Source organism: Schistocerca americana, chromosome 1 (assembly GCF_021461395.2).
Source record: "Schistocerca americana isolate TAMUIC-IGC-003095 chromosome 1, iqSchAmer2.1, whole genome shotgun sequence".
NCBI lineage: Eukaryota > Metazoa > Arthropoda > Insecta > Orthoptera > Acrididae > Schistocerca > Schistocerca americana.
Window position 1 is genome coordinate 857,537,318 of NC_060119.1, and position 27,419 is coordinate 857,564,736.

Here is a 27,419-nt window from a genome sequence, read left to right on the forward strand (position 1 = left end):
TAAGGAGTCATTCCAATCCTGGGAGCGGAAAGACTTACCTTAGGGGGAAAAAAGGATGGGTATACACTCGCACACACACACATATCCATCCACACATATACAGACACAAGCAGACATATTCAAAGGCAAAGAGTTTGGGCAGAGATGTAAGTCGAGGCGGAAGTGCAGAGGCAAAGATGATGTTGAATGACAGGTGAGGTATGAGTGGCGGCAACTTGAAATTAGCGGAGATTGAGGCCTGGTGGATAACGAGAAGAGAGGATATATTGAAGGGCAAGTTCCCATCTCCGGAGTTCGGATAGATTGGCGTTAGTGGGAAGTATCCAGATAACCCGGACGGTGTAACACTGTGCCAAGATGTGCTGGCCGTGCACCAAGGCATGTTTAGCCGCAGGGTGATCCTCATTACCAACAAACACTGTCTGCCTGTGTCCATTCATGCGAACGGACTGCCTTTCATCTTTCCCTCTCCTTCCCTCTTTCCTGACGAAGCAACCGTTGGTTGCGAAAGCTTGAATTTTGTGTGATGTTTGTGTGTCTATCGACCTGCCAGCGCTTTCGTTTGGTAAGTCACATCATCTTTGTTTATATGTATAAAGGTCTGACTCAGGGCACCAGGGGACCTTGTTCTGGGACTTACATTTGTTGTCCTCCTCCTCCTCCTCCTCCTCCTTGTCCTCCTCCTCCATAGGTCCGGGAGGGCAGGGCTCGGAGAGGAGCTGACTTCTGCAAGATCACGCACCGAAAGAACATCGGCGACCTTCGGGGGCATGGACTGTAGGTCCCGTAGCCAAGTTATGGCATAAGGCCTCCAGCCTGAGAAACATTAGGAACAGCGGTCCCAGAGGGGAGCCTCATAACCGGCAGGGGCTGAAGAAGAGGTACACTTCTGCAGCCAGGGAGGGGAAGCAGCACCCAGAAGCAAGTGCGGGAACCACTGGGGAGAGGAAGAGGAGAGGAGAACAGGACCAGATAAGGAGGAAAGAAGAGGGGGGAAGGGACTTGACAGATGCAAAGTTAGATGTCATATTTCTGATGAGCCTCAGTGTAGGATAAATGATCAAGGGACTTATGCTCCTGCACCTTCTTTTACTTCTGATAAACTGGGCAATATGGTGAGTGGGGAGAGTAATGGTTGTGACAATTAACACACACGGGCTGCAGACACACAGGCTCTCCTCATGGAGTGGGTGTCCACACAGAGGGCCCACTGAACAGAGGGAAGACACATGCCCAAAACACAAGACCATAAGCACCTCAGGGTGGCAGGACATGAGGCTTCATGTCACATCGATAATACATAATCTTGACCTTCTATGGGAGAACATCTCCCCCACATACCAGAAAAAATGTGCCAGTATTGGTGTGATAGTCCTTACGACCTTTCTGCACAAGACAGACAAAATTAAACGCCCCTTCATTCCAGACTGACCTAGAGTTCCTCATCATTTTGAAGGATGAGGTCCCTGTGAAACTGACTTCCTGAACCATATTTGAAGACTAGTGAGGAGTAATGGACACCAGGACATTGCGAAGATGAGCACCAACACAAAGGGCTTTTCGCGGATGATGCTGTAGTATACAGAGAAGTTGCAGCATTAGAAAATTGTAGCGAAGTGCAGGAAGATCTGCAGCGGATAGGCACTTGGTGCAGGGAGTGGCAACTGACCCTTAACACAGACAAATGTAATGTATTGCAAATACATAGAAAGAAGGATCCTTTATTGTATGATTACATGATAGTGGAACAAACACTGGTAGCAGTTACTTCTGTAAAATATTTGGGAGTATGCGTGCGGAACGATTTGAAGTGGAATGATCATATAAAATTGATTGTTGGTAAGGCGGGTACCAGGTTGAGATTCATTGGGAGAGTCCTTAGAAAATGTAGTCCATCAACAAAGGAGGTGGCTTACTTAACACTCGTTCGACCTATACTTGAGTATTGCTCATCAGTGTGGGATCTGTACCAGATCAGGTTGACGGAAGAGATAGAGAAGATCCAAAGAAGAGCGGCGCATTTCGTCACAGGGTTATTTGGTAACCGTGATAGCGTTACGGAGATGTTTAGCAAACTCAAGTGGCAGACTCTGCAAGAGAGGCGCTCTGCATCGCGGTGTAGCTTGCTCGCCAGGTTTTGAGAGGGTGCGTTTCTGGATGAGGTATCAAATATATTGCTTCCCCTACTTATACCTCCCAAGGAGATCACGAATGTAAAATTAGAGAGATTCGAGCGCGCACAGAGGCTTTCAGACAGTCTTTCTTCCCGCGAACCATACGCGACTGGAACAGAAAAGGGAGGTAATGACAGTGGCACGTAAAGTGCCCTCTGCCACAGGCCGTTGGGTGGCTTGCGAAGTATAAATGTAGATGTAGATGTAGATTGGGTGGCAGTAGTAGTTTTGATAAACAGGGAGCCCAACCACATCTTATTGAGAGACTCCACTTTGCCAAACACGAGTTCGATATTTTCTACAGAAAATAATGGCTTTGAGGCAGTGAACATGATCCATCTGTCTGAGGGCAGACCAGCAAGCGGGGAATGTGTTTCACCCCAAACTGGAGAGCCTGGTCCTACTACCAGGGTGTAGCCAAGGAAGTGAAGCCACAGAATCATAAGAAGCTGCATTTAATGATCCATTACCAACCGGAAGAATGCTGCACAATAGTCCAGTGCCTCTTGTGCACCATACACAAACTCTTGAAAAAACTGTGAGCCTTAGTGGATGGGGAAGGGGGGGGGGGGGAGGAGGAAGGGGGGTAGTAAGTGGACTGGGGTGAAGGTTGTGTCAGGTGAGGTGGTGTAGAGTGGATACAGGCAGAGAAAGGTGGGAAGCAGGAGGAGGGGTTGGGGATGGGTAGCTAGTGGCTCACACCATGTCCAACATCTTTAAATAAGAGGGTCTCGCAGACCCATTCACCGTGCAACCATAATCGAGCCGGGATCACACTGATGCCCTGTAAAACTGGAGCAGATAAGTCCTGTCTGCTCCCCGTGTACTGTGGCTAAGACACTTTAAAATACTTAAAGCTTTAAGTGACCATTTTTTCAGGTCCTTAAGATATGGTAACCACGTAAGCTTAGAGTCGAATATGAGGCCCAGAAAACTCACTGTGTCTTTAAAGTAAGGACAGTGTCCCTCATTCTCAACTCAGGAAAATTGAGAATGGAATGGGAATGGTTAAAAAGAACGCACACAGACTTCTCGGTGGAAAACTTAAAACTACTCTTCTGCGCCCATTCGTCCAAACGTCACAGAGTTAGTTGCAACTGACATGTTGTCGTTGCGAGGCTCGAAGAAGAGCAAAATACAGAGAAGTCATTCACAAAAAAGAAACGTTGGAGAGGACTTTTCACTATGGATGAAATGCTATTAATAGCTTTGGCAAAGACAGTCACACTTAAAACGCTACCTTGATGGACACTGTTCCCCTGCTCAAAGCAGTCAGACAGAGCATCACCGACTCGGTATCTAAAATATTGTGGCCAGAGGAAGGACTGACTAAAAATGGGAAGACAACCATGAAAACCCCATTTGTGAAGGTGCTCCAGGATAAGATGCCTCCAAGTAGTATCGTAAACCTTCTTGATGTCAAAAAATATACCTAGGAGGTGATGCCGGCGTAGGATAGCCTGTTGTATAGTCACCTCCATGGGGGCACGGTTATCAAAGGTGGAGCGATACCTCCTGAATCCACACTGAAAGCAACTAAGGAGTTGCCTGGATTCTAAGATCCAGACAAGGTGGCAGTTGGCCATGCACTCAAAGGTCTTCCCCATGCAGCTAGTGAGGGCAACAGTATGTTAACTACTTGGGCATGTACGGTCTTTCCCCAGGGGATGTGTCACGAGCTGCAGACAGTGCAGAATCCAGCTCCCACACAGAAAATGGACAGTTACAATCTTCATCAGAGGTGGACTGGACGTCCAAACTGCATGTCTCAGCAACCGCCTTATGGCTCTGGAAACCTGTATCCTGCCTGGCTGTTGCAGTAATTTTGGCAAAGTATGCCACCATAATCTGGGCAATGCCTCGCAGGTTGATTTGGAGAGTGCCATTCCCCATTACAGCAGCCATGGGGCACGTGCCTCTTCTCCCAGAAATTCTCCTGATGGTATCCCACACAACAGACCTTTTGATGGAGCAATTAGTGGTATTCAGGAACTGTTGCCACGACCTCTTCTTGCTATTTCGAATAATTGGGCAACAATTTGCCCTCACCACCCAAAGGCTGCAAGATTCTCTGCAGTTGGCCGACACTTGAACATACGCAGAGCCGCATGCCTGGTCCTGATTTCTGAGTGGCATTCGGCATTCCACAAAGGGACAGCTTGCCTCTTCTTTTGCCACGTAGAGTTTGGAATGGATGCTACAGTAGTGTGGTGGCTCATTCTGGTGATGAGCCACCCATTGCAGCAGTTTCTTTCGGGTTCCACCCCATCTGGCAGATGAATCCAGATCGGGTCATGATCACTTCCATGCAAGTAACTGACCGCTTCCCATTGAGCAATGTCAGCAAGCACTGGAGAGCAAAGCGAGATATTAATGCCAGAAAATAATCCAGTTGTCGTGCAGAAGTGAGTGCTCTGTCCCGCATGTAGCAAGTATGCACATGATGACACGAGAAGCATCTCAAATTACTCTACCCCTGAGGCAGGCAGTTGCAGAACCCCAAAGCGCATTGTGTGCTTTAACATCACCACAGATGATGAAGGGACGTGGGAGCTGTGTAATAAGGTCAGTTAGGGCCTCTTCATCAAGTGCATCATGTGGAGGCAAGTAAAGGGAACATATTGTCAACAGGTGACACACGTGCACTGAAACAGCAACTGATTGTAAAGTCGTCACAAGAGATGCGAGGAATGGTAGTCGATATTGATGAAAAAATCTACACCTCCTCTAGCTCTCTCTCCACTCAGGTCGTCCTTTTTGTGGAGTACATAGCCTCGTAGCTCTTGGGTGTATGACTGATGGAAACGAGACAAAGTGGCCACTTTGCTTCTCCATGTCTACCCTATTCGTGTGTAGGCCCATAGAACTCTGAATTCTTCCGGTGGCGTTATTTACACTAGGCTGCTCGATGGTCTGACCAAGGTTAGAATCCAATCTTACTTCTCTGATCAGTGTATCATTGCCATCCATCGTGTGATGGAAAAGGTAGATTCCTTCTTACTGCTCACATACACTTTTTTTTCAGTTTTGATAGAGTGGAGCTTCCATCCAAGATCAAAGCAGGCTATAAAATTCTCACAATCTGACTAAACATTCTGAACCCAATGCGCTGCTACCAGTGTCATCGATTCAACCACACTAGAACGTCTTGTCAACACACAGACAAATGTGTAACCTGTGGTAGGGATTCACACATGGAAGATTGTCCACCTCCTGTCCCCACTGTATCAACTGCAATGGCAGCCATGCCACCGCCTCTTGGGATTGTGTATCTTAATGTGCGGGCTGTCCAAGAGATCCGGGTAAACGAAAAAGTGCCTTACCCAAGTAGCTCGCAAGATACTGGCTAGTCGCAAACCCATGTTCTCTCGTCTGGCACCTATTGTTCTGTTCTTGTTACCTCTCGCTCCATGAAGGACATGGCCATGCAGCTCCGAGGTTGTGAAATCACCCAGTGTCAAGGTAGCATCGCCATCCCCCCCTCCAGCAGTGCAGCAAGCCATCAAACTCTCACCTCCAGCTACACAACTGGTAGGCCCGAAAGGACAGAAGGAGTTACTCCCATGAAGACTTCCCATGGCCCTCCAGCCAACCAACACCAAAGGCAAACAGTCTTCTCCTTCAGCGACTTGAAGATCCTCTTCGACGGTGTCGCCACGTGATACCTTAGCCTGTCCGGCCTGCAGGTCATCGGTGCACACCACCAACCATTTTTCTGCATTGGACTCCACAGACTGACAGCACAAGCAAGTTGATGCTTCTGTGGACCTCGTGGAGCAGGCTCCTCCTGCTTCTGTGCCCCGTAGCAGTGACTCTTCGCAGGCTGTCACTCGGCAGCCGCCGAAGTGATACCCCTTCATCTCTTCCTCATCATGACTCTCCTCCAAAAGAACATTTGCAGCATTCGGTCCCACAAAGAGGATTTACAGCTGCTTTTAGCATTGCAGTGCCCCCTTGTACTGTGCCTTCCGAAAACGAAATTGCGTCCTCATAACCACTTTGAGCTTTCACATTTCTTCTCGGTTCGTTTTGACTTTTCCTCTGAGGTTGGCATTCCATCTCATGGGGTATCATACTGCTCGTACGGGATGGCGTTTATAGTCAACCCATCTCCCAGACTACCCATCTTCAAGCTGTTGCAGTTCACCTTTTCTTTCCCCACCTGACTTTTTCCTTCTGTACCATTCATTCAGTGTCACCGGGGCAGACTCCCTTCAGCTCATTGGGCAGCTACCTCACCCATTCCTGCTACTCGGTGACTTAAAGGCGCATCATCCCCGTGGGGCTCTCCCAGAACCTGTCGGAGAGGTGCTCTATTGGTTGATCTTCTTTATCAACTCAACCTCTTCTGGCTTAACACTGGAGCACCCACATTACTTTCTGACTCCTCACACACCTAATCCCATTTGGCTTTTACTTCTGCACTGCCCAGCTTGTCCATCGTCTTGAGTTGTCCGTTCTTTCTGACACCTACTCGAGCGATCATTTCCCATGTACTGTCTGTTTGCTGACACCTACCACACCTTCGTGCAGACACAAATGGCAGCTTACTAAGGCAGACAGGTGGCTTTACTCCTCTCTGGTGACCTTCGAAGAACAGGATTTCCCTAGTTTTAATGAACACGTGGAAGATCTTACAAATGTTATCCTTACTGCTGCCTCTTTACCATGCCATGTCCCGGTCCCTTGGTGGACTGAGGCATGCTGTGATGCAAATTGCGCACAGAGACGTGCTTTCTTCATTTTTAACCATTGTCTTATGATGGCAAACTGCATTCATTATAAACAGCTGCGTGCAAAGTGTCATCACTTTCTTCGGGATAGCAAAAAACTAGTTGGATTTAATTCACTAGTTCTTTTAACAGTTCCACACCATTCTCTGCCGCGTGGGCCAACTTCCAATGGCTCTCTGGAGCCAAGATCCATTTGACAATTTTCGGCCTGACATTAGTATACAATGTTACCATGGACCCTATTGGTATCTCCAACACATTGGGCCGCCATTTTGGAGAAAATTCGTGCTCTTCTCACTATCACGCTGCCTCCCTCCATCGGAAGTAAGTGGAGGCAGCTCAGGTGATACCCTTCTCTTCTCAGAATCATGAGTGCCACACTGCCGCCTTTACTATGACCAAGCTAGATCATGCTCAGTTCATTTCAATCATCTACATCTACATCTACATCTACATTTATACTCCGCAAGCCACCCAACGGTGTGTGGCGGAGGGCACTTTACGTGCCACTGTCATTACCTCCCTTTCCCGTTCCAGTCGCGTATGGTTCGCGGGAAGAACGACTGCCGGAAAGCCTCCGTGCGCGCTCGAATCTCTCTAATTTTACATTCGTGATCTCCTCGGGAGGTATAAGTAGGGGGAAGCAATATATTCGATACCTCATCCAGAAACGCACCCTCTCGAAACCTGGACAGCAAGCGACACCGCGATGCAGAGCGCCTCTCTTGCAGAGTCTGCCACTTGAGTTTGCTAAACATCTCCGTAACGCTATCACGCTTAACCAAATAACCCTGTGACGAAACGCGCCGCTCTTCTTTGGATCCTCTCTATCTCCTCCGTCAACCCCAGGGCCAGACGCTGTCCACATTCAGTTGTTGCAGCATCTTTCTCTTGCACACAAGCACTTTCTGCTTAACATGGACAACTGCATCTGGGGCAAAGGGCATATTTCCAAGATGTTGGTGTGAAGCCATCATCATACCCATACCTAAACCCAATAAGGACAAAAACCTTCCTTCTAGCTACCGCCCCATCTCTCTCACCAGTTGTGTTTGCAGGGTGATGGAACATATGACTCGTGCCCAGCTGGTATGGTGGCCCAAGTCTCGCAATTTACTAACAACTGCACAGTGTGGATTTTGAGTGCGGCATTCTGCAGTTGACCATCTCGTTACTTTGTCCACCCATGTCGTGAATGGTTTTCTGTTGAAGTCCCAGATTGTGGTTGTGTTTTTCGATATGGAGAAGGCCTATGACACCTGCTGGAGAACTGGTACCCTCCATACTGTTTACATGTGGGGCTTCTGTGGCTGCCTGTCCTGTTTCCTTCAGGAATTTTTAAAAGACCAAGTTTTCAAGGTGTGTGTGGGTTCTGCCTTGTCAGACACCTTATCCAGGAGAACAGTGTGCCTCAGGGTTCCGTCCTGTGCATTGTCCTCTTTGCTATTGCCATTAACACTATAATGGCCTGTCTCCCGCAGGCATCTCCGGCTTCCTTTTTGTTGACGATTTTGCCATCTGTTGCAGTTCTCCACTGATCTGACTCACAGAGTGGCATCTTCAGCAATGTCTTGATCGTCTCCACTCCTGGAGCACTGACAGTGGCTTTTGTTTTTCCACTGACAAAACCGTCTGTATGAATTTCTGGTGGTGTAAATGGTTTCTCCCACCATCTTTACATCTTGGGCCTGTTGCCCTTCCATTCTTTGAAACTACGAAATTCCTGGGGCTTGTACTTGATAGCAAACACTCTTGGTCCTCTGATGAGTCTTACCTGGCAGCCCACTGTATGTGGTTCCTCAGTGCCCTATGTGTCCTCAATGGAACTTCCTGGGGGTGCCAGTTGAACAACCTTCCTCCGTTTGTACCGGTCCCTTGTCCATTCGAAACTCGACTACGGGTGCTTTGTTTGTGTGTCTGCATGTCAATACCTCCCTTGTGCTGTCTCAACACTATCCACCATCATGGCATTTGTTTGGCCACTGACGCCTTTTACGCTAGCTTGGTTGAGAGTGTATGCTGAGGCTGCTGAACCACCACTGTCCTACCGCCGTCGTGACTTTCTCCTCAGCAGGTATGTATACCGTCTGTCTGCCATGTGTGACCACCCATCCTATACCTCCTTATTTCATGATTCCTTTGATCGTCAGTATGGGGTGTGTCCCTCTTCTCTGTTACGTCCCTGGAGTCTGATTTCTGCGCTTGATTCAGCAGCTTAACTTCACACTACCTGCGACTTTCCTGGTGGGTGTGAACTCTTCAACACCTTGGCTTCGTACGGTGGCCTGTGTTCACCTTGGCCTTCATTCGCTTCCTGAGGTTACTACTCCAGCCTTGCTCTATCGCCTTCAGTTTCACGACCTTCGCATGTAATTTCGTGATAGCACCTTTGTGTACACTGATGGCTCTCAGACTGACGGTGGTGTTGGGTGTTCCTTCCTCCTCCCACATCTTTAGATATCAGCTTCCAGCACACTGCTCAGTATTAATAGCCGATCTCTTTGCCCTGTATCAGGCCACGGAGTACATCCAGCGTCACTGGCTTTTCAATTGTGTCATCTGCTCAGACTCTCTCAGTGCCCTTCAAAGTCTATGTGCGCCATACACTGCCCATGTCTTAGTGCAGTGGGTGCAGGAAAACTGTCAGTTGCTCACTCTTGATGGAGCCAGTTTGCAGTTTGTGGGTTCCTGGTAAAGTCGGCCTGCCAGGAAACAAGACTGGTGCCAAGGCTGCAGTCCTCGTACCTCAGCCTGCTAGTTCCTATATTCCTTCCAATGATCTCTGTGTTGCCGTCTGTCAGGAGGTGGTGTCCATTTGGCATTGCCATAGGTCCTCCGTTCATGGGATTCAGCCTCTCCCAGCGGTGTGGACGACCTCCTCTTGGCCCTCCCACCGGGAGGAGGTCATTTTAACTAGGTTGCATATTGGGCATGGGCTTTTTAGCCATAGTCATTTGATAAGTGGTGCTCCCCCACCACTTTGAACACATTGTGCCCAAGTTTTGACTGTCCACCACATTCTTGACGGAATGTCCATTTTTTAACCATTGATGCTCCTTTTTGGGTTTGCCATCTGGGTTTTTGGCCGTTTTACCTAATGACGCGTGGGCTGTCTACTGCAGTTTTACTTTTTATCTGTCAAAGCAATATGGCAAAGGCCATTTTTATTTTTGGTTTTGGATGTCTGTTCCTGTATGGCGTCTTTAGTAGCCCTTTCTCCATGCCCCTGTTTTTAGTTGTACTCTCGTATGTGAATTGGGATTGACGTTTACACAATTTTTAACTCTCCTTTATTTCCGTGTTCTATAGTTTTGACGTGGGCGCGTATTACCCCAGTTGTTTTTGCACCCTAAAACAAAACAAAATGAAAACACGTTTTTTGCCACAAATTCAGGTATTTTCCTCAAATAGTTTCACACAAGTACCTCTTACAAACTGAACTAACTGATAACAATGATGTAACATACATTACACCGTTACATTCAGTGAACTTAGTGAGTAAAAGCAACAAGCATTTATGGCCTTGGTTGTTCAGGAAGTTTCCATGAGAACATGTGGATCTCATTTTAAATGTCATAACCATACAGTAATGTTTCAGCACAAAGCACAACCCATTTAAGCAGTTCTGGATTGTTATTCAGTTTATTCATCAGTTCTTGAGACATGTTCATTCAGCTAATGATTGAAATTCAAATCCTTTATGAACTTTTGTGCTACTCATTCCATGCCCAAAACTTGATGAGTGTTCCAGCTGATGGTAAATATTATGTCCATACTTTTTTTGTTGCCTCTTTCCACTTGTCAATTTGAGCTTCAGAAGGAAGAATTTTGTATGTATGAGGAGATGATGTACCTTACTGCTGGAACAGTATTATTGCAGAGGAGTACCCACTAAACACGTAAGAATTTGTTTCCTCTGCATGTCAGTTTTACATTCATGTTCTCTGCGTCATTGTTTTTGTTTCTGTCATCATCGTCGTGACAGGATCAATTAATACAAAAATCAATTAACGACACTTTGCTTGTTACCTTGTGCCAAGCCCATATGTTCAGGGCTTCATCCATGCATACATCAGTGTTCCATTATTTCATTATTATAGTCTTTCAAAGCATGTTGTGTACTGCTGTGTTTACATGTGTGAGGTGGTTTCCATGCAAAACTTCACTATGGCCGCCGATGATCTTGCATTAACAAATGGCCATAAACCTTTAATGATTTTATTTCAATACTACTACTGTTTCATTCCCTCATTCTAATTCTTAATTAGTTTTCTTCTCGATTTGTGATATTCTGGTGCTCCTTTGTAAATAATCCGTTTCCACAGCCATTAGTCTTCTCTTGAGGTCAGCATTCAAAATCCATGGCATGGGGCAGATTCAATCATTAGTCAACCCATTCTTATCTTATTGCTGTTAGAAATGTTCTTAGTCAAGAAGGCAGTGGGAAGGAAGAACAAAGCCTTCAGTTTGTGGTTCTGAAATGGGACCAGATTAACAAGAGAAGAATATTTAAAGAGGAAGAAGAAGCAAATAAGATAGTGGCTTACAGAGAAAGTGGGTGGAAGAATGGACAAAGATGATGGAGGAAGACGGCAGAGGAATTAAGGAAGTACTATATGGAATGTGGGAGGGAGGGGGGGGGGGGGGCATCCCAGGGAATAGTCGATGCAGAGCAACAAACATGCAGGAATAATGGAGCATCTGAAAAGACTGCCACTTTTACTGTCACGTTCAGTTCTCCAACACTACCTGAACATCTTATAGCGAGCTTCCTTTGACTTAATGTTTGGTCTTACATTCCAAACCATATCCAGTGCTATAAATGCCAGCATTTCGGCCATATAACCATGTGTTGTGGAGGTGAAGCGATCGGCGGGAAAGCTGCTCATGACGCTGGGACTGACTGTCTGTCTCCAGTGATCTGCATCAACTGATTTGGGAGCTGCCTATTCTGGAGCCGAGACTGCCCTGTTTTTGCTGAAGGACACAAAATACAGGAGATAAGTGACAAAGTGGATCCCCTATGCCGAAGCCGAAAAAGAATATAAGGGCACAAAAGCCCTTGTCTTTGCCACTTCATATTCCTCCATGGTGCAGAAACCCATTCCCAGGGCGGACACTTCGACATAGACGATGCCTAGTGTGCCTGTATTCGCGAATAGCACCCATACTTTCACATGTACATGTCAAGGGAAAAAGAGTAAGGACAAAGTAATCCAGGCAGCTGCACCAGAAGGTACAAGAAAAGCGGAGTGCTTGTCCTCGAAGGGACAGGGTGCAGGGAAAGGCTGTCCAGAGTGCCATCAGATGTCATTTTTTCCTATGTAACTGGTGAGGAGGATATCATGTCTTGGATCCAGGCAGCCCCTCCACTGCCCCTCGCTCTTAAAGTGCTTCACCTCCACAGTGCAAAGATAGGGGTAAATTAAAACCACACCAATGACATGGCTTCCATACTACAGTGGAACGTGAATGGGTTCAGGACTCATGCAGAGGAACGGAAACTCCTAGCACAGCCATGTCCCTTGTGCTTTTATTTACAAGAAACACGTTTTAAAGGTACAGATGTCCTTGTGCTGCAGGATATATGCTATACTGCGAGGATGACCTATCGGGGGAAAGGGCCAAGGGGGGTTCGCAATGTTTTGACACAAATGCGCACTACTCCTCTGCCCTCCCCTTGGCTACTGACCTGCAAGCAGTTGCAGTTGAAATTCATGTGTGTCGAAGGATCACTGTTTGCTCACCGTATTTACCTCCGCAAGATACACTAGACTCTGAGGCTCTCACGAATCACGTCGCACAACTCCTGTGACCATTCCTTCTCCTGGAGACTTCAACAGGCTGCATCAATATTTGCCCTCGGGGTTGGGTTTTGGAGGGTGTCTCAAGAGCTGTACATCCTCAACATGGGTACTCACACACATTTCTGTACTGCTATTGGGTCATTCTCAGCCATCGACCTCTCTTTCTGTTCTCCCACTTTTGCCGACTTTTCGGTGAGAGGTCATTGACGACCTTCATACCAGTGACCACTTCCCAATCTACCTTCACCTACTAAATGGCTCACCACCTGAAGTTAAGCCCCCAAAATGGATTGTCAGCAGGGCTAACTGGAGGTGTTTCAGCCAGGTGGCTGTGTTCGAACATTGCGACAGCGTCCAAGGGTGGGCTGACCACATCACACATGTGATCCATCGTGCCGCTGATCTCTCCACCCCACATTCCTCAGGTCGTCTTAGGAGTACCTTGGTGGACATATGAGTGCCATTCTGTGATCCGGGAAAGACGTGCGGCTCTTAGATATTTTAAATGTCAGAGAACAGCAGACAATCTTAGGGTCTTTCGAGTCGCGTCAGCCACGGCTAAATGCATCATTAGGGAGAGTAAGAAAAGGTCATGGCAAGCGTTCCTGGACTCCATCAATTGTTCCACTCCTTCTATAAAAGTATGGGAAGCCATTTGAAGGATTTCTGGTAAACACAGCTATTTACCGATAGCTGCAATGCTGAAACGGGTGCCTCCAAACAACACCCGAAACATTGCTCAATGAGGCCCTCTTACTCGCGGATCATTGATGCTGCCCATCATGAGGGTAGCTGCCCACAGGTGCTTATCGGACCAGCATCTGTGCGGAGGCGGGGGAACCGCCACTTACAATCTACTGCCAGCTCCTCACTCAAACTTCACCCGCACACCATACTGTCGCTCATCCACCTCTGGATTGCCTATTTTTCAACTGTCCATGAGGCTTGATGCCATTTGGAATCCACATGCAGTGTGTGCTGTAGTCACTTGATGTGGAGCCAGTATGACCCCAAATCAATGGTTTTAACCATCTGCTGCCCTGGTTACTGGAGAGGCCAGATTGATTTTAGATTTGGTGCAGTACAGGAGAGATAGCACTCCTGCTTCCATTTTTAATGTGATATTCATTGATATTTTATCCGAGTACCATGACCATGTAGCTGGTTTTACGGATGAGTACAAGCAGGGGGACACTGTTGGTTGCTCTGTCGTTTTGCTGGATCGTATCATCAACGTCAGACTGTCTCCAGAATTTACCATCTTTGAAGCAGGATTATATGTGATCTTTTGAGCACTGGAGCAGATGAGGTGTTCTCCTGGTGTCAGATTTCTTGCCTGCTCAGATTCTCCGAGTGCCCTTTACTCTCTCCAACATTTGTACCCAGCAGATACAGTAACCCAGAATATCCAGGATGACCTTCTACACCTACAATGACAGGGGAAGGAGATTTCTTTCTGCTGGGCACCTGGAAACATTGGAATTGCAGGGAATGAAAGGACGGATCGTGCAGCTAAGGAGGCGTGTCGTGATCCTCTGGTATTTTGGTGTGCTACCCCCTTGCATACAATCACCTAACTTTTGAGATACAAAGTCATGTGTAGACGGGAAGACAAATGGCTGGCTGCAACCGATAAAAAGCTCCGTGTCATCAAGCCCACAACTCAGCTGTGGAATACTTCCTTCCAGCCACGTTGGTGAGACGGGGTCCATTTTACTCATCTTCGAATAGGCCACACTCCTATGATAATGGATTCTTACTCCGGCGAGAGAACCCTCCAACGTGTGGTGCTTGTGGCGTGCAGATAACGGTGTGCCACATTTTATTGGACTGCATTTTATTTGCCGACCAGCGGGCTGAGGCAGATCTGCCGTCTATTTTATGTAATGATCAAACGAATGTGGTTAAGGTTTTAAAGTTTTGTGAATTGACCTACATTTTTAACAAGATTTTAGGGAGATGTTCTTAATGTGTCCAAGGGTGGCTGGCTCACTCTATTTTTTTGTAAGTGGTCAGCCAGTCACATTTCCCTGTGCTTTTCTTTTAGTTCTTATGCGTTTTGTTTTCTCTGTGTTTTAATTCCTTGATTAACTCTCTTCTCTCCTAATTTGTTTTAGTGCATATGAGAGTGCATCTGATACAGAGTGATTGTGTGGTCATTTCGAGTGCAAGCTTGTACAAACACTTTTAGTTCATCTCCGTATTCGTTTGGTTTCATAAGTGTAAGGGCGCTGGTGACCTCGCCATTGGGTGCCCATCAGATACACACAAACACCCGCAGTTCACACTAAGTAGCAGTTTTTCTTCTGTTTCCCCTCCTTGAAAATGGAAAACATATATTATCTTTCTTCATTCGGATGGAATTTTAATTCATTGATAACAGTTGCCAGCCGAGTGGTTCTAGGCGCTTCAGTCCTGAACCACGTGGCTGCTACGGTCGCAGGTTCGAATCCTGCCTCGGGCATGGCAGTGTGTGATGTCCTTAGGTTAGTTGGGTTTAAGTAGTTCTAAGTCTTAGGGGACTGATGACCTCAGATGTTAAGTCCCATAGTGATTAGAGCCATTTGAACCATTTGATAACAGTTGTTCGTAAGGTGCATTTTTCTTTTTTTTTTCAAAATTGCGTCCTCCAGCTTTTAGTAACTCCACAGGAATAGGAATATTTCCAGGACCGGGTGATTGCACATTCTTCATTGTAGCTAATGCGCTGTTCACTTTCTGTAGCACAATGGTCGTATTTCAAAAGTTGCTTTGTATATTGTCCTGTCTGCCCAAATAAGAATGACAATGGTCCACTGAAGTAAATTTATCTGGTTAATAAAACTTACCAAATAAACTACATTTAAATATTTTCATGGCAATACATGTTAAAAAAATTTTATTTTACAATATCAATGAACGTGTACAGTACAGAATAATAATATTCAAACTAGCCTCATATTTGGACCCATTATATTGGTATAGCAATTTTATTGACTTCTGTCTTGCTGTATGCAGGCATTTGAAGATTCTACATGTGCCCATGTATGTATGCATGCTACATGCATCAAATCTGTTACAAGTGAGTGGTTGCTTATCCTCATTTTTATTTATAATAAACTTGAGATTGCTCGTGCCATTTTTGAAGTAAATCATTAGATTATGGTAGCAATGAACATAAATCTAAAAATTTGAAAAAACTTCAGTCTTTCATGCAATGTATCATGTATAAAATGTATGATGCTTTGTTCTATTTAACATGTTGGTGTCAGTCAAACAGTGAAATCAAAATAACAAAGTGGTTACAAAAAATTGATACATTTACCGCCAAGCTAACTTTCACATCATGTGTAAGTTAGGAAGTGCTACCAGGCATCTAGCTAGCATAAGGAGATAAAAAGAATGGGGTAAAATTGTCAAACAATTCCTCACAAGCAACATATTTCTGTAAAGGAATGATTTGGATTGGTGAATCACGCTATACCCTGTGGAAATCTAGTGGAAGGGTTTGGGTTGGGGATTGGAAAAAAAAAAAAAAAAAAAAAAAAAACATTGAGAACATTACCTGCCACCATACATAGGACCCGACAATGAAGTATGGAGGATGTGCTGTTATGATATGCGGGTGTTTTTCATGGTTTGGGTGTGGTCCCTTGTTGCACTTAAGAAAAATTGTTGCACTTAAGAAAAAAGCTAAATGCAGAAGTATGTGAACAAATTTTACGCCATTTTCTAATGTCTGTAGGGGAGGAACAGTTTGCAGACAATGATTGGCTGTATCAGCATGACAGTGTAGCCTATCATAAAGCAGCATCTGTGAGGCAATGGTTTATGGACAATAACAGTCCTGAAATGAATAACACTGCCCCACGTCCCAACCTGAAACCAGCGGAACACCTTTGGGATGACTTAAGACATAGACTTCACTCCAGACCCCAGTGTCCATCGTCAGTACCTTCTGCAGTTTTGGATTGAAGAAGAATAAATTTTTCAGCACACAAAGTGAGATTATATTTTAATCAAGTTGGTTTACTGGAGTTTGATACTATGAAATCAATCGTAAGGAAAAATTGTTGGGCTGGTGAAAAGGAATGAATGTTAAAACCCCTTGGTAGCATCTTCCACACAGCACTGTTTAATTATTGCAAATACATGTTTTAAGAATAATGAAAGAAGGTTTTATGTATGGAAAAGTCCAGAAGACACACAGATTATTATATAATAAGACAGAGATTTTGAAACTAGATTTTAAACCACAAAAACATTCACAGGGGCAGATGTGCACTCTGTAATTGTCTGGTTACAAACTACAGATTAAAACTGAAGAAATTGCAGAAATTAGTGAGACGGAATTTGGATAAATTGAAATAACCATAGGTTGAATTTCGCAAAGGGACCTTTAGGCGGCGGCGATAGCAGCAGCAGCAGCAGCAGCAGCAGCAGCTAGCGCGCCTCTCCAGAACAGTGACAGTGTGTCAGTAGCTGTCTGTTGAGGGCTGTCAGTAGCTGTCTGTTGAGGGCAGCAACATTATCCCTTGGTGAAGGCAATCGAATGTGGCCTGGTTTCCTGGGCCTGTCAGTGTTCTTCATTGTCCCGCATGAGCCAGCTTTTTGTTTCAGGTTTTCAATTCTTTGTTTCCTGCTGTGTCAGTGGGCTGAAAGTTGTTCTGCAGATTTATATGTTCTTAGTCCACTGTGTGTGGTTGGCAGAATTGTACTATGCTCCCTTCACAGTGAGGTCGTACTGCTGATTGGCTATTTGAACATCTTGCTCAGTGTGTGCCAGTGGGTTCAGTTGTGCGGCATGATATTTTGCAGTATTGACCCTTGTGTGTTCGTCACTCTAATTACAACACTGCACTCAGGCCTCTCTTGGCTTCACATAGTACTGGCTGGGAAAAACATTTTGCGTCCACACATCAAGAGGTGGGGGGGGGGGGGGGGGGCGTAAAAATTATTGGAGACCATGGCTTGAATACAGTAAAGTGTATCTAGGTTGCAGAGCTGAAAAGACTTGCACAGAAAAGACTAATGTTGAAAAGTGGAACATGTTCTAGCAACATTTACTAGTTGATGATTTTGCTTTTGTGTGGAGTCAGTCACAGGAACCTTTCTGAAAGAGATAAGCACCATTTGACTGTACAACAGGTCTTATTCCACAATCTAGATTTTGGCCTGAGACCCTTTTCAAGTGTTAAAATTATCAAAAATCATTAGACTTGAGTAGAACACAAGTCATCATCAAAATGTGTATCTTTGGTTATATAAACCAATTTTGGTAAAAGTATATCCAAGAACACAGGTGTAATAGGCCAATTTACCATGGTTGTGGAATAAATAAGTGTCCAAATCACAGGTTTAAACTTCATAATACTGTGTCTTACAAGTCACTGCTTAGACATGCTTTCCTAGTTGATTGTTCATAAAAGAGGTATTGTCTTATAACTTGATCATGGATGAGTTCATCTTGGCTACACTTACACCAGATTTGCTGGTTGTCTAAAATGAATGAACTTAACTTGATCACGTTATGGGTAAGGGTTTTCTTCTGACTTATAATGAAGTGAGAACACCTGAGAGATCACCTTTGTTGATATTTATCCTGTCATTAAATTTGAGGCCGGCTTCATTAGTCCACAGTACAACAGTTGAAGCCCAGACTTTGAGTCGGAAACCAGGCACAGAAGGTGGTTTTTGTCTGTAATTAACCTTTCCTTAATTCATAATAAATTTAAATGTGGTATGTTCATTAAAAAAAGTGCCATGTAGATTTCTTAAAGTGGAACTTCAGGTCTCCCGGGAATCCCATGCTACTGGTACTTAAAAAAGATCTGCATCAAAGTGCATTGCAGCAAGAACGTCTGCACTTCCATTGTCTTCAATTTTGAGAGTTCTTTTGAGCAGTACTAACTTTTCCCCATGTTCCAACTGAAAATTCTGAAGTTGAGTTAGTTTCCTCAGTTTTCCAGCAGTTTCCAGGCTATTTGAGTTTCACCTATTCTTTTTGTCCTTATCGGTTTTCCCAAAATGCATTTAACTGGAAAAAGATCCATGGCACCAATTCCAAGAAAAAGTGCCAATACCATAGATCTGAAGCACGCTGTACATAATAATTCTGAATTAATCCAGTGTGTCAGATCAGTTGGAAGTGAGAGTTGACACGAAATTATAAATGGAGATAAAGAGTTTAAAACAGCACAAACTGTTAGATGAGAGGGAGAGGAGAGGCAGAATTGATAGTACTAAGCTTAGACTGCATGTTTGATCGTGACAATTTACTATGGGCTTTAAGTCCACACACTGCTAGACACTGAAAACTCTTCATGTTCCATTTTTTTAGTGAAGTGCTTATCCACTCCACCTTGTGTGAAGTGGCTTCACTTCCTTGCACATTTCACTGTAATGTGGAACATACACAGTTTGTCACCATCAATCTGTTACTGCTTTTTAGCTGAAAATATTGAATAATGAAGTGTTGTACTTATTCTGAGTTTGAGTGGTGGCACTTTCTTCCCTGTCAGACAGGAATGTTATCACAAGGTGAAGTAAATTATTCTTTTTGTGTGCTTGTATAGCATCCATTCATTGTGGAGCTGATGTATGCATTCCAAACTGGAGGCAAACTGTATCTCATACTGGAATACCTTAGTGGTGGGGAACTCTTCATGCACTTGGAGCGTGAGGGTATATTTCTAGAAGATACTGCCTGGTATGTACTAGCATGTATTTTGCTACACTTTTATTATAATTTGGAAATATATTTTCTTTTATGTTTTTAGTTATATTGCGATACTATTACTTTGTGTTTTTTCTCATATTTTCAATTACACCCTAAGAATAATGTTATTGCATTATTGTTATCCATTAAAAGTGATGAAAATTGCATATAAGAGTAAATAAAATATGCAAGAATTATACAGAAGAGAACATCAATATTGTAGTTAATATCCATTGGAAGGACAAAGTGAAATATTCATGCTAAAGGAAATATATGTATGCCCTGGCAAACAACCTGTTAACTCCCATTATTTCCAGTGCATATACTGTTGCAGTGGTACATGTTCTCAGTTTCATTAACTGTAAATCTGTTTTTATAACCATTTTAGAATGGTGCGAGGAAATAATTTCCATTGTTCTAGGTGATTTGTGCCTGTATAAAATGTTTGTCTTAAAACTGCTTATACGAATGTTCTTCACCTCAAATGGTAACACAGAAAACAAGTATTTAGGCACTTCTTATCAGCTTGAAAATTGAGCTAGTTAACTTCAGAAATGGAAAAATATGGAGGGAGAACACATTGGTAATGGAAAATTACATAAGAGGTGCTCATCAGCCACCAGTGACAGAAGTTAGTTGTTGTTAATCACAGTGTAGCTGACAATTAAAATTCTGAGAGCATACATTCTGATATGAGTTGGCCAGTATATTGCTTCTTCTTGTGTGTATCCCACAAAAATTTGAGTCTTATAGCTCACACTAAGGCCTATGAACAATTGCTGATTAGTCTTCCAGGTTGTATGGGTATGGTTTCTGATGTTTCGTGCAGAAGGTCACTGGACATTTTCAGAAATGCTCTGGGTGACACAGAGTTTTGCCAACAGATGAGTTGGATGTGCCAGGCTGACATAAATACTGTGTAAAATGGGCATCTTCAAGTTTACATATGATCAGCATATATATAATCCATGTAAGAAGATAAAACTCGGCTTTTGTCGCCTGTCAAGGATTAAAAACTTGTATATTGATTTTGCAGATCCTCTATCCTTAAATGTTTCATGGCTTCTTATTTTCTGTTAAGGTCATCTCCATGCTTGCCTATTTTTGTGGCATTTGATATAGCCTTGATAATATATTGCTATTGTAGATAAAAGCTTGGTTTCGGAAAACTTCACATCAGGATTTCCTGACTGAAGCACATGATTTGTTCCAGCTGAGTTTTTTTCTGTAGTCAGCAAAGACTTTGATGTTCTGTCTGTCTTGTATTCGTGATTCTTGTGGTAGTTCAGATGTAAACCTTTCCATTAGTACACAGAAGCCTGTTTATCCCATATGCCAACAGAAAAGGATGTTCATCCTATACGGATTGGAGTGCTTCACACTACCAATGCAGAGCTCGGCAAGAATCAACACAGAGTTTGGCAGAAAGTAACACTGGATTTGCTCAGGAAACTAGATCCAGTCTCACAAGGAACCCCTTCAGTGTGAGGTTGCAAAAGGCCATATATATTTATAGCATTCGACACCCGACATATTGTCTGTCATGCAACACAATATTGGCTGGTAATAGTAACAGGGGACGGGAGGAGCGTGTCATCAGATATACTGGCAATCATAAGGGATTCTTTGTGATGAGTTCCACGTCTCAAAAACCTAAATGGGATGAGATGAAAGAATTGATGCCTCTTCGAGCTGCATCCGGATACCTCATGGTGTCACTCAAGGAAGATGGTGACAATTTAATGACAGTTAATACATTTGTTATTCAAAAGGGTGTAGATTCCATTGCCAGTCCTGTGAAGTCCTGCTCTTGGTTGTGTAATGGGACCTTGCTTTTGCGAGGTGGCGCAGTGGTTAGACACTGGACTCGCATTCGGAAGGACGACGGTTCAATCCCGCGTCCGGCCATCCTGATTTAGGTTTTCCGTGATTTCCCTAAATCGCTCCAGGCAAATGCCGGGATGGTTCCTCTGAAAGGGCACGGCCGACTTCCTTCCCCATCCTTCCCTAATCCGATGAGACCGATGACCACGCTGTCTGGTCTCCTTCCCCAAAACCAACCAACCAACCTTGCTTTTGAAGACGGATAGTGCTTTTCAAGCATAGAAACTTCATGATGTAACACTTCTCCATAGCTACCCTCTTAAAGTAAAGGCGCACCGCACTCTGAACTCTCCCTGTGGTGTCATATACACTAGGCTGCTTGATGGTCTGACTGAGACTGAAATAACAGCCTATCTCACTGACCAGGGAGTGACTGCAGTTCGTTCTCCACATCATGAAAAGGGTTGATAAAGAATTAGTCCCAAAAGCACTCTACTCCTCACATTTGACCATGTGGTACTTCCATCAAAAATTAAGGCTGGCTACAAAGCTATTACTGTCGGACCATATATCCCAAATCCCACATGTTGTTATAAATGTCAGGGCTACAACCACACCCTGAATCTTGTGAAAAAGCAGCTAAATAGGTCACCTGTGGCAGGGATTCTCATGAGGGTGTGTGTCCAAGTCCTTCCCCTCACTCTATCAACTACAAGGATGATCGTGCTGCTTCATCCAGTGACTGTCTAATCTACCTCAGTGAGAGAGCCATTCAGGAGATCTGGGTGAAAGAAAAGGTTCCTACTCACATTGCTTGGATAATGTTTGCTAGCTGTAAACCTTATACACCACCCTCTGACAATTACAGTACAGCTCTCACTACACCCTGACCTATGAAGGACATGATTATGTAGACTTGCGACTTCCAATTTAGCGCCACAGTTGTGAAATTATCGAGCTCCAAGGTCACCTCCTCATCTTCACCTGCTACAGTTGCACACTACACCAATAAACTTTTGTCTGCATCAGTGAAATTGCATGCCTCGCAAACAGAAGCATGGAAAGCCAAAAAAGAGTACACCCACAATGACTTTCTGCACACTTCTGGCCAGCCATTGTCTCAGTCTGCACTTGACAAACGTCAAGGTTCCGAGCAGTCAAAGGAAGTAACCATCTCCACCTCGATGTTCGTCTTCAACAATGTCACTACACGATACCTTCACCCGACCAACCTTCATTTCACCAGGACACACCTCCTACAACCACTCTGTTCCCCAACTGAAAGCGAATACAGACACCTCTGTCAAACTAATGGACCCGAACCATCCAACCTCAGAACCTGGTTGTTGTGTATGTTCAAATTCTGGCACTTGGCAGCCACCACTGTAACTACCGCCACATTTGACACATCTCCTGTCTATCTTCAAATATGGTTATTCTCCAATAGAACATTCACAGCACGAAATCAAATAGGGTTAAATTACAGCTTCGCTTTCGATCATACTGTCCAGTTCTTTTCTACCTCCAGGAACAAAATTGCGCTCTTACAATCACTTCCACTTCCCACACTTAATTCCAGTCCATTTTTGACATGCTTATGAGGCAGGGAACTGTGGTTCATGAGGTAGTTGTGTTGTTCATTCAGGCTGATGTCTGTAGTCACACCATTTCCTTGCACATCCAGCTTCAAGTTGTTGCTATCCATCTTTCCCTTCCTAGTTTCATCTTCTCTGTTCACAACATCTACTCACTCTCGTCTTCAGCTGTCAGCAGGGCAGGCATTTTGTAACTTATTGCTCAGCATTTCCTACCTTTTTGCTGCTCAGCAACTTCAGTGCCCACCATCGCCTTTGGGGCTCTAGACGCCCCTGTCAGAGAGGCTCTCTCCTAGTAAGTATCTACAACCTGCTCAATCTAATCTGACAAACTGTGTGTTGGCTTCTGTCTCAGGTTCTTCGGCCAACATTTGTCTAATGATTTTTCTGCTGTTTCGCCAGCACGAGTGACTGCCATTGTCAAGATTTCATTCTCCAGCAATTTGATTCCATGCACTCCTTTTCCCACTTGGACCTTGTGATCTGTACTGCTCAGCTTGCTCATCGTAACGAGTGGTCCATTCTCTCCGGCACACTCTCAAGTGACCACTATTTCTGTGTCATTCATTTGCTAATGCTTATCCCATCTGTGCGTCCAGCCAACTGGCACCTTTCTGAAGATGACTGGCAGCTCTACTCCTAACTGGCCGCTTTCAATGAACACCATCTCCCCTGCATTGATGACCAGGTAGAAACATTACAAACGCTATCCTTCCTGCCACGGAATGTTCCATACCTCACACCTCTTCCTCACCGCGGCGTGCCCCCACCTCCTGGTGGACTGAGGCATGCCATGACGTAATCTGTGTGTGAAGACAAGCTCTCTGCATTTTTAAATGCCATCCATGATGGTGAACCGTATCTGCTATAAATAACTATGTGTGCAGTGTTGCCACATTTTCAGGGATAGCAAAAAGGATAGTTAGCTTCCTTTTCAAAGCTCTTTCAACAGTTGTACTCCCTCTTCTGTTGTTTGCGGTAATCTCTGTTGGCTTTCAGGAAACGGTTTATTCCCCAGTTCCTGGTCTGTTGTGGTAGACCCTCTTGATATCTCCAACATCTTGGGCAGATATTTTGCAGACATTTAGAGTTCCACCCACTACCATCATTCCTTCTTCCCTCTGAAACAGGTGCCGGAGACAAGTATGATATCCTTCTCCTCTGAATTATGACTGTTACAATACTGTTTTAACTATGAGGCAGCTTAAACATGCATTCTCTTTGTCGCAGTCATCTACTCCAGGACAGGACAGTGTTAACATTCTGAAGTTGCAACGCCTATGTCCTGAGGGTCTACACTTTCTCTTCCATACATATAGCCGCATTTGGACAGATGGCACATTCCCCATTTGCTGGCATGAGGCTATTGTGACTCATATACCTGAGCCTGGTAAGGACAAACACCTTCCTTCCACCTACCGTCCAATTTCCTTCACCTATAGTGTCCACAAGATGATGGAACATGTGATTAATGGTCGGCTGGTGTGGGGGTTCGAATATCTGAATCTCCTCACTAACTCTCAATGTGGATTCCATAGGCGACCCTCTGCAATTGATCATCTTGTAACCTTGTCAACCCATATTATGAACAATTTTTTGCAGAAGTGCCGAACTGTGGCTATGTTTTTTGATTTGGAGAAGGAATATGACACCTGCTGGAGGATAGGTATCCTCCACATTATGGACGAGTGGGGATTCCGGTTTTGCCTACCCCTTTTTATCCAGCAATTTTTAAAAGGCCCTGTTTTCAAGGTATGTGTGGGCTCGGCTCTGTCGGACACTCATTCAAGAGCACAGAGTGCCTCAGGGTTCTGTGCTCAGCATTGTCTTGTTTCCCAAAACCATTAACCTTGTTATGGATTATCTCTCAGCAGATATCTCAGGCTCTTCTTTCATTAATGACTTTGCAATCTATTGCTCCTCTCAGCAAACCTGTCTACCTGAGCAACACCTTCAGAGAGGTCTTGATCATCTTTACTTGTGGAGTGTCAACAATTACTTCTGTCAGTGCCAGGGCTTTCTTCCCCTGTCCCTATGTCTTGGCCAATTCCTTCTTCTGTTCATTGACGCATCAAAATTCTTGGGACTCATGTTTGATAGGAAACTCTGTTGGTCTTCCCACATCTCTTCCATGACAGCTCGTTGTACTCGCTCCCTCAGTGTATTGTGTGTTTCATGCAGTACCTTGTGGGGAACAGATCGAACCATCCTCTGCCGTTTATACTGGTCCCTTCTCCATTTGAAACTGGATTACGGCTGTATTGTATATTCATACCCACATCCGCCTATCTTACGTTGTCTTAACACTATCCACCATTGCGAGATACGTTTAGCCACTGGTCCCTTCTGTACCAGTCCCGTTGAGTCTTTGTGCTGTGGCTGCTGACTTATGGTTGTCCTTACGTGACCTGTCTTCTATGCCTGTTCACCCATCCTATGCTCCCTCTTTTGATGATTCTCTTGACAGGCAGTATGGGCTGCGCCCATCTTCTCTGTTGCCTCTGAGAGTTCACTTTCATTTGCTGCTTGGGCAGCTTTGCTTTATGCTCCCTGCCACATTCCCCATGGGTGCATTCTCTTCACCACACTGGCTTCGTGCCGAGGTACATGTTCATTCAGACTCCATTCGCTTCCTAAGGGCACAACTACTGGCCTGATGTATCGCAGTGAGTTTCTTGCACTTTTCACATGGCTTGGGGCAGTTGTCTTCTCCTACACCGACAGTTCCAAGACCAACCAAGGTGTCGGGTGTGCCCTTGTTTCAACCTCCGGAAGGCTATACACAAGACAAGTTCATAAAAAACAATTATTTTATTACCAAAAGTTTTGTACACTTATGGTTACTTTTCAACATAATCACCAAAAAGGTTGAGACATTTGGCACTGGACTTGCATTTGGGAGGACCATGGTTTAATCCTGTGTCCAGCCTTCCTGATGGAGATTTTCCGTGATTTCCCTAAATCGCATCAGGCAAATGCCAGGATGGTTCCTTTGAAAGGGTGCAGCCAAATTCTTTTCCCGTCCTTCCCTACTCCGATGAGACCGATGACCTCGCTGTCTGGTCTCCTCCCCCAAAACAACCCAACCCCAAAAAATGTTGCTGCCAATGATATCAAACGAGCATTGACATTGTTTTGAAGATCTTTGTTGGTTTGAAAGTGCTTCCCTCCTAGCCACGTCTTCAGTTCAGGGAAAGGTGAGTCAGTGGGTGCTGGGTCAGGACTGTATGGTGGACGATTGAAAATGTCCCATTGAAATTGTTCAAGAAGCTGTTGGGTTGTGCCAGCACAGTTCCTGAAGTCAGCATTCCTCTTAGTTTGTTTTGAATGGCTCTCCACAAATGTCGTAAAGTTTCACACTAAGCAGCTGCATTGATAGTGGTTCCAGGCTGCATAAACTCTACAAGCAACACACCTTTTTGGTCCCAAAACACGGTCATCATAACCTTTCTGTTGTTGAATGTTTGTTTGAATTTCTTTGGTTTGTTTGGTGAATTTGGATGCATCCATTGTTGTGATTGTAGTTTTGTTTCTGGTGTGTCATATTGGATCCAAGTTTCATTTCTATTAACAATTGATTTCCAAAAGTTCTCTCCATCATCATGATAATGGTCAAGGAAATTCAAAGCTGACACCACTCGGTGACTTTTATGGGCGTTCACTGACATTTTGGAACCCAACAACCAGAAAGTTTTTTGTAGCCTAAATGTTCAGTAACGATAGAGTGTATGACAGATATTGAAACTTCTAGAATTTCCATATACAAAGCAGTTATGGTGAACGTATGATTTTCTCTAACCATGCTGTCAACTCGTTCTACAAATTTGGCTGTAACAACAGACTTGTGTCCTTAGCCCACTTAATGCACATAATTTCGGCCATCATAACTTTCAGCACCATTCACGTCCACCACCATCAGTCATGAAGTTATCACTGTACACTCAGCTCATTCTCCAATGAATTAAACATATAACATGTCAGCCTCAGTTGCAAATAGAAACCAATCTTTACATAGGCTACAGCCAAAATAATTTGACCTCCTTCAGAAGCTATTGACACTAAATTATTGCATGCCAAAGTTTGGCCATGTCAAGTATAAACTATAACACCGTAGTACCTAGTCATAAATATACATTACTTAGCTGAAGGGAAACAGCAGGGCCCACAGCGCGGACGAGATCGGTAGGCTGCGAGAGCTGCGCAGGAACTAATCGCAGCAAGCAGCTATGTACTCAGCACCGCTGATAGCCATGCGCATGCACGCATGGAAATATAGGTGCTTAACAGTAGCTAACTTTACATTAGGAATTGGATTAATATAAGCATTAAAACTGTTAATGGCGTAATATGTAACCGAACTTACTTCTGAGGAGAACGAGAACCCTTTAAACGGATTTGGAGCCCGTAAGAAAGACTAGCTATTACTCGGCAAAATTATTTCTCAATTTTGAATACATTACTATTCAACTAAAGAAAGTAGAGTCTGGCGTCAGGGACTGCAAAGGCAACATAACATCAGGGCTGGTGAAGCAATGGTTGAAAACCTTCGAAAAAGTTCTTATTTCTCAATTGTAGCTGGTCATTAAGCA

At 44.5% G+C, this 27,419-nt stretch overlaps 1 protein-coding gene across 1 annotated transcript in view; it reads left to right on the plus strand.

Annotated features, from left to right (window-relative positions):
- Window positions 1-27,419, plus strand: part of LOC124613588 (ribosomal protein S6 kinase beta-1) — a 164,861-nt gene that overhangs the window by 37,264 nt on the left and 100,178 nt on the right. The window contains exon 4 of the mRNA XM_047142306.1: window positions 19,269-19,402. Coding sequence (XP_046998262.1) covers window positions 19,269-19,402 — 134 coding nt within the window. The remainder of the gene's footprint in view (window positions 1-19,268; window positions 19,403-27,419) is intronic.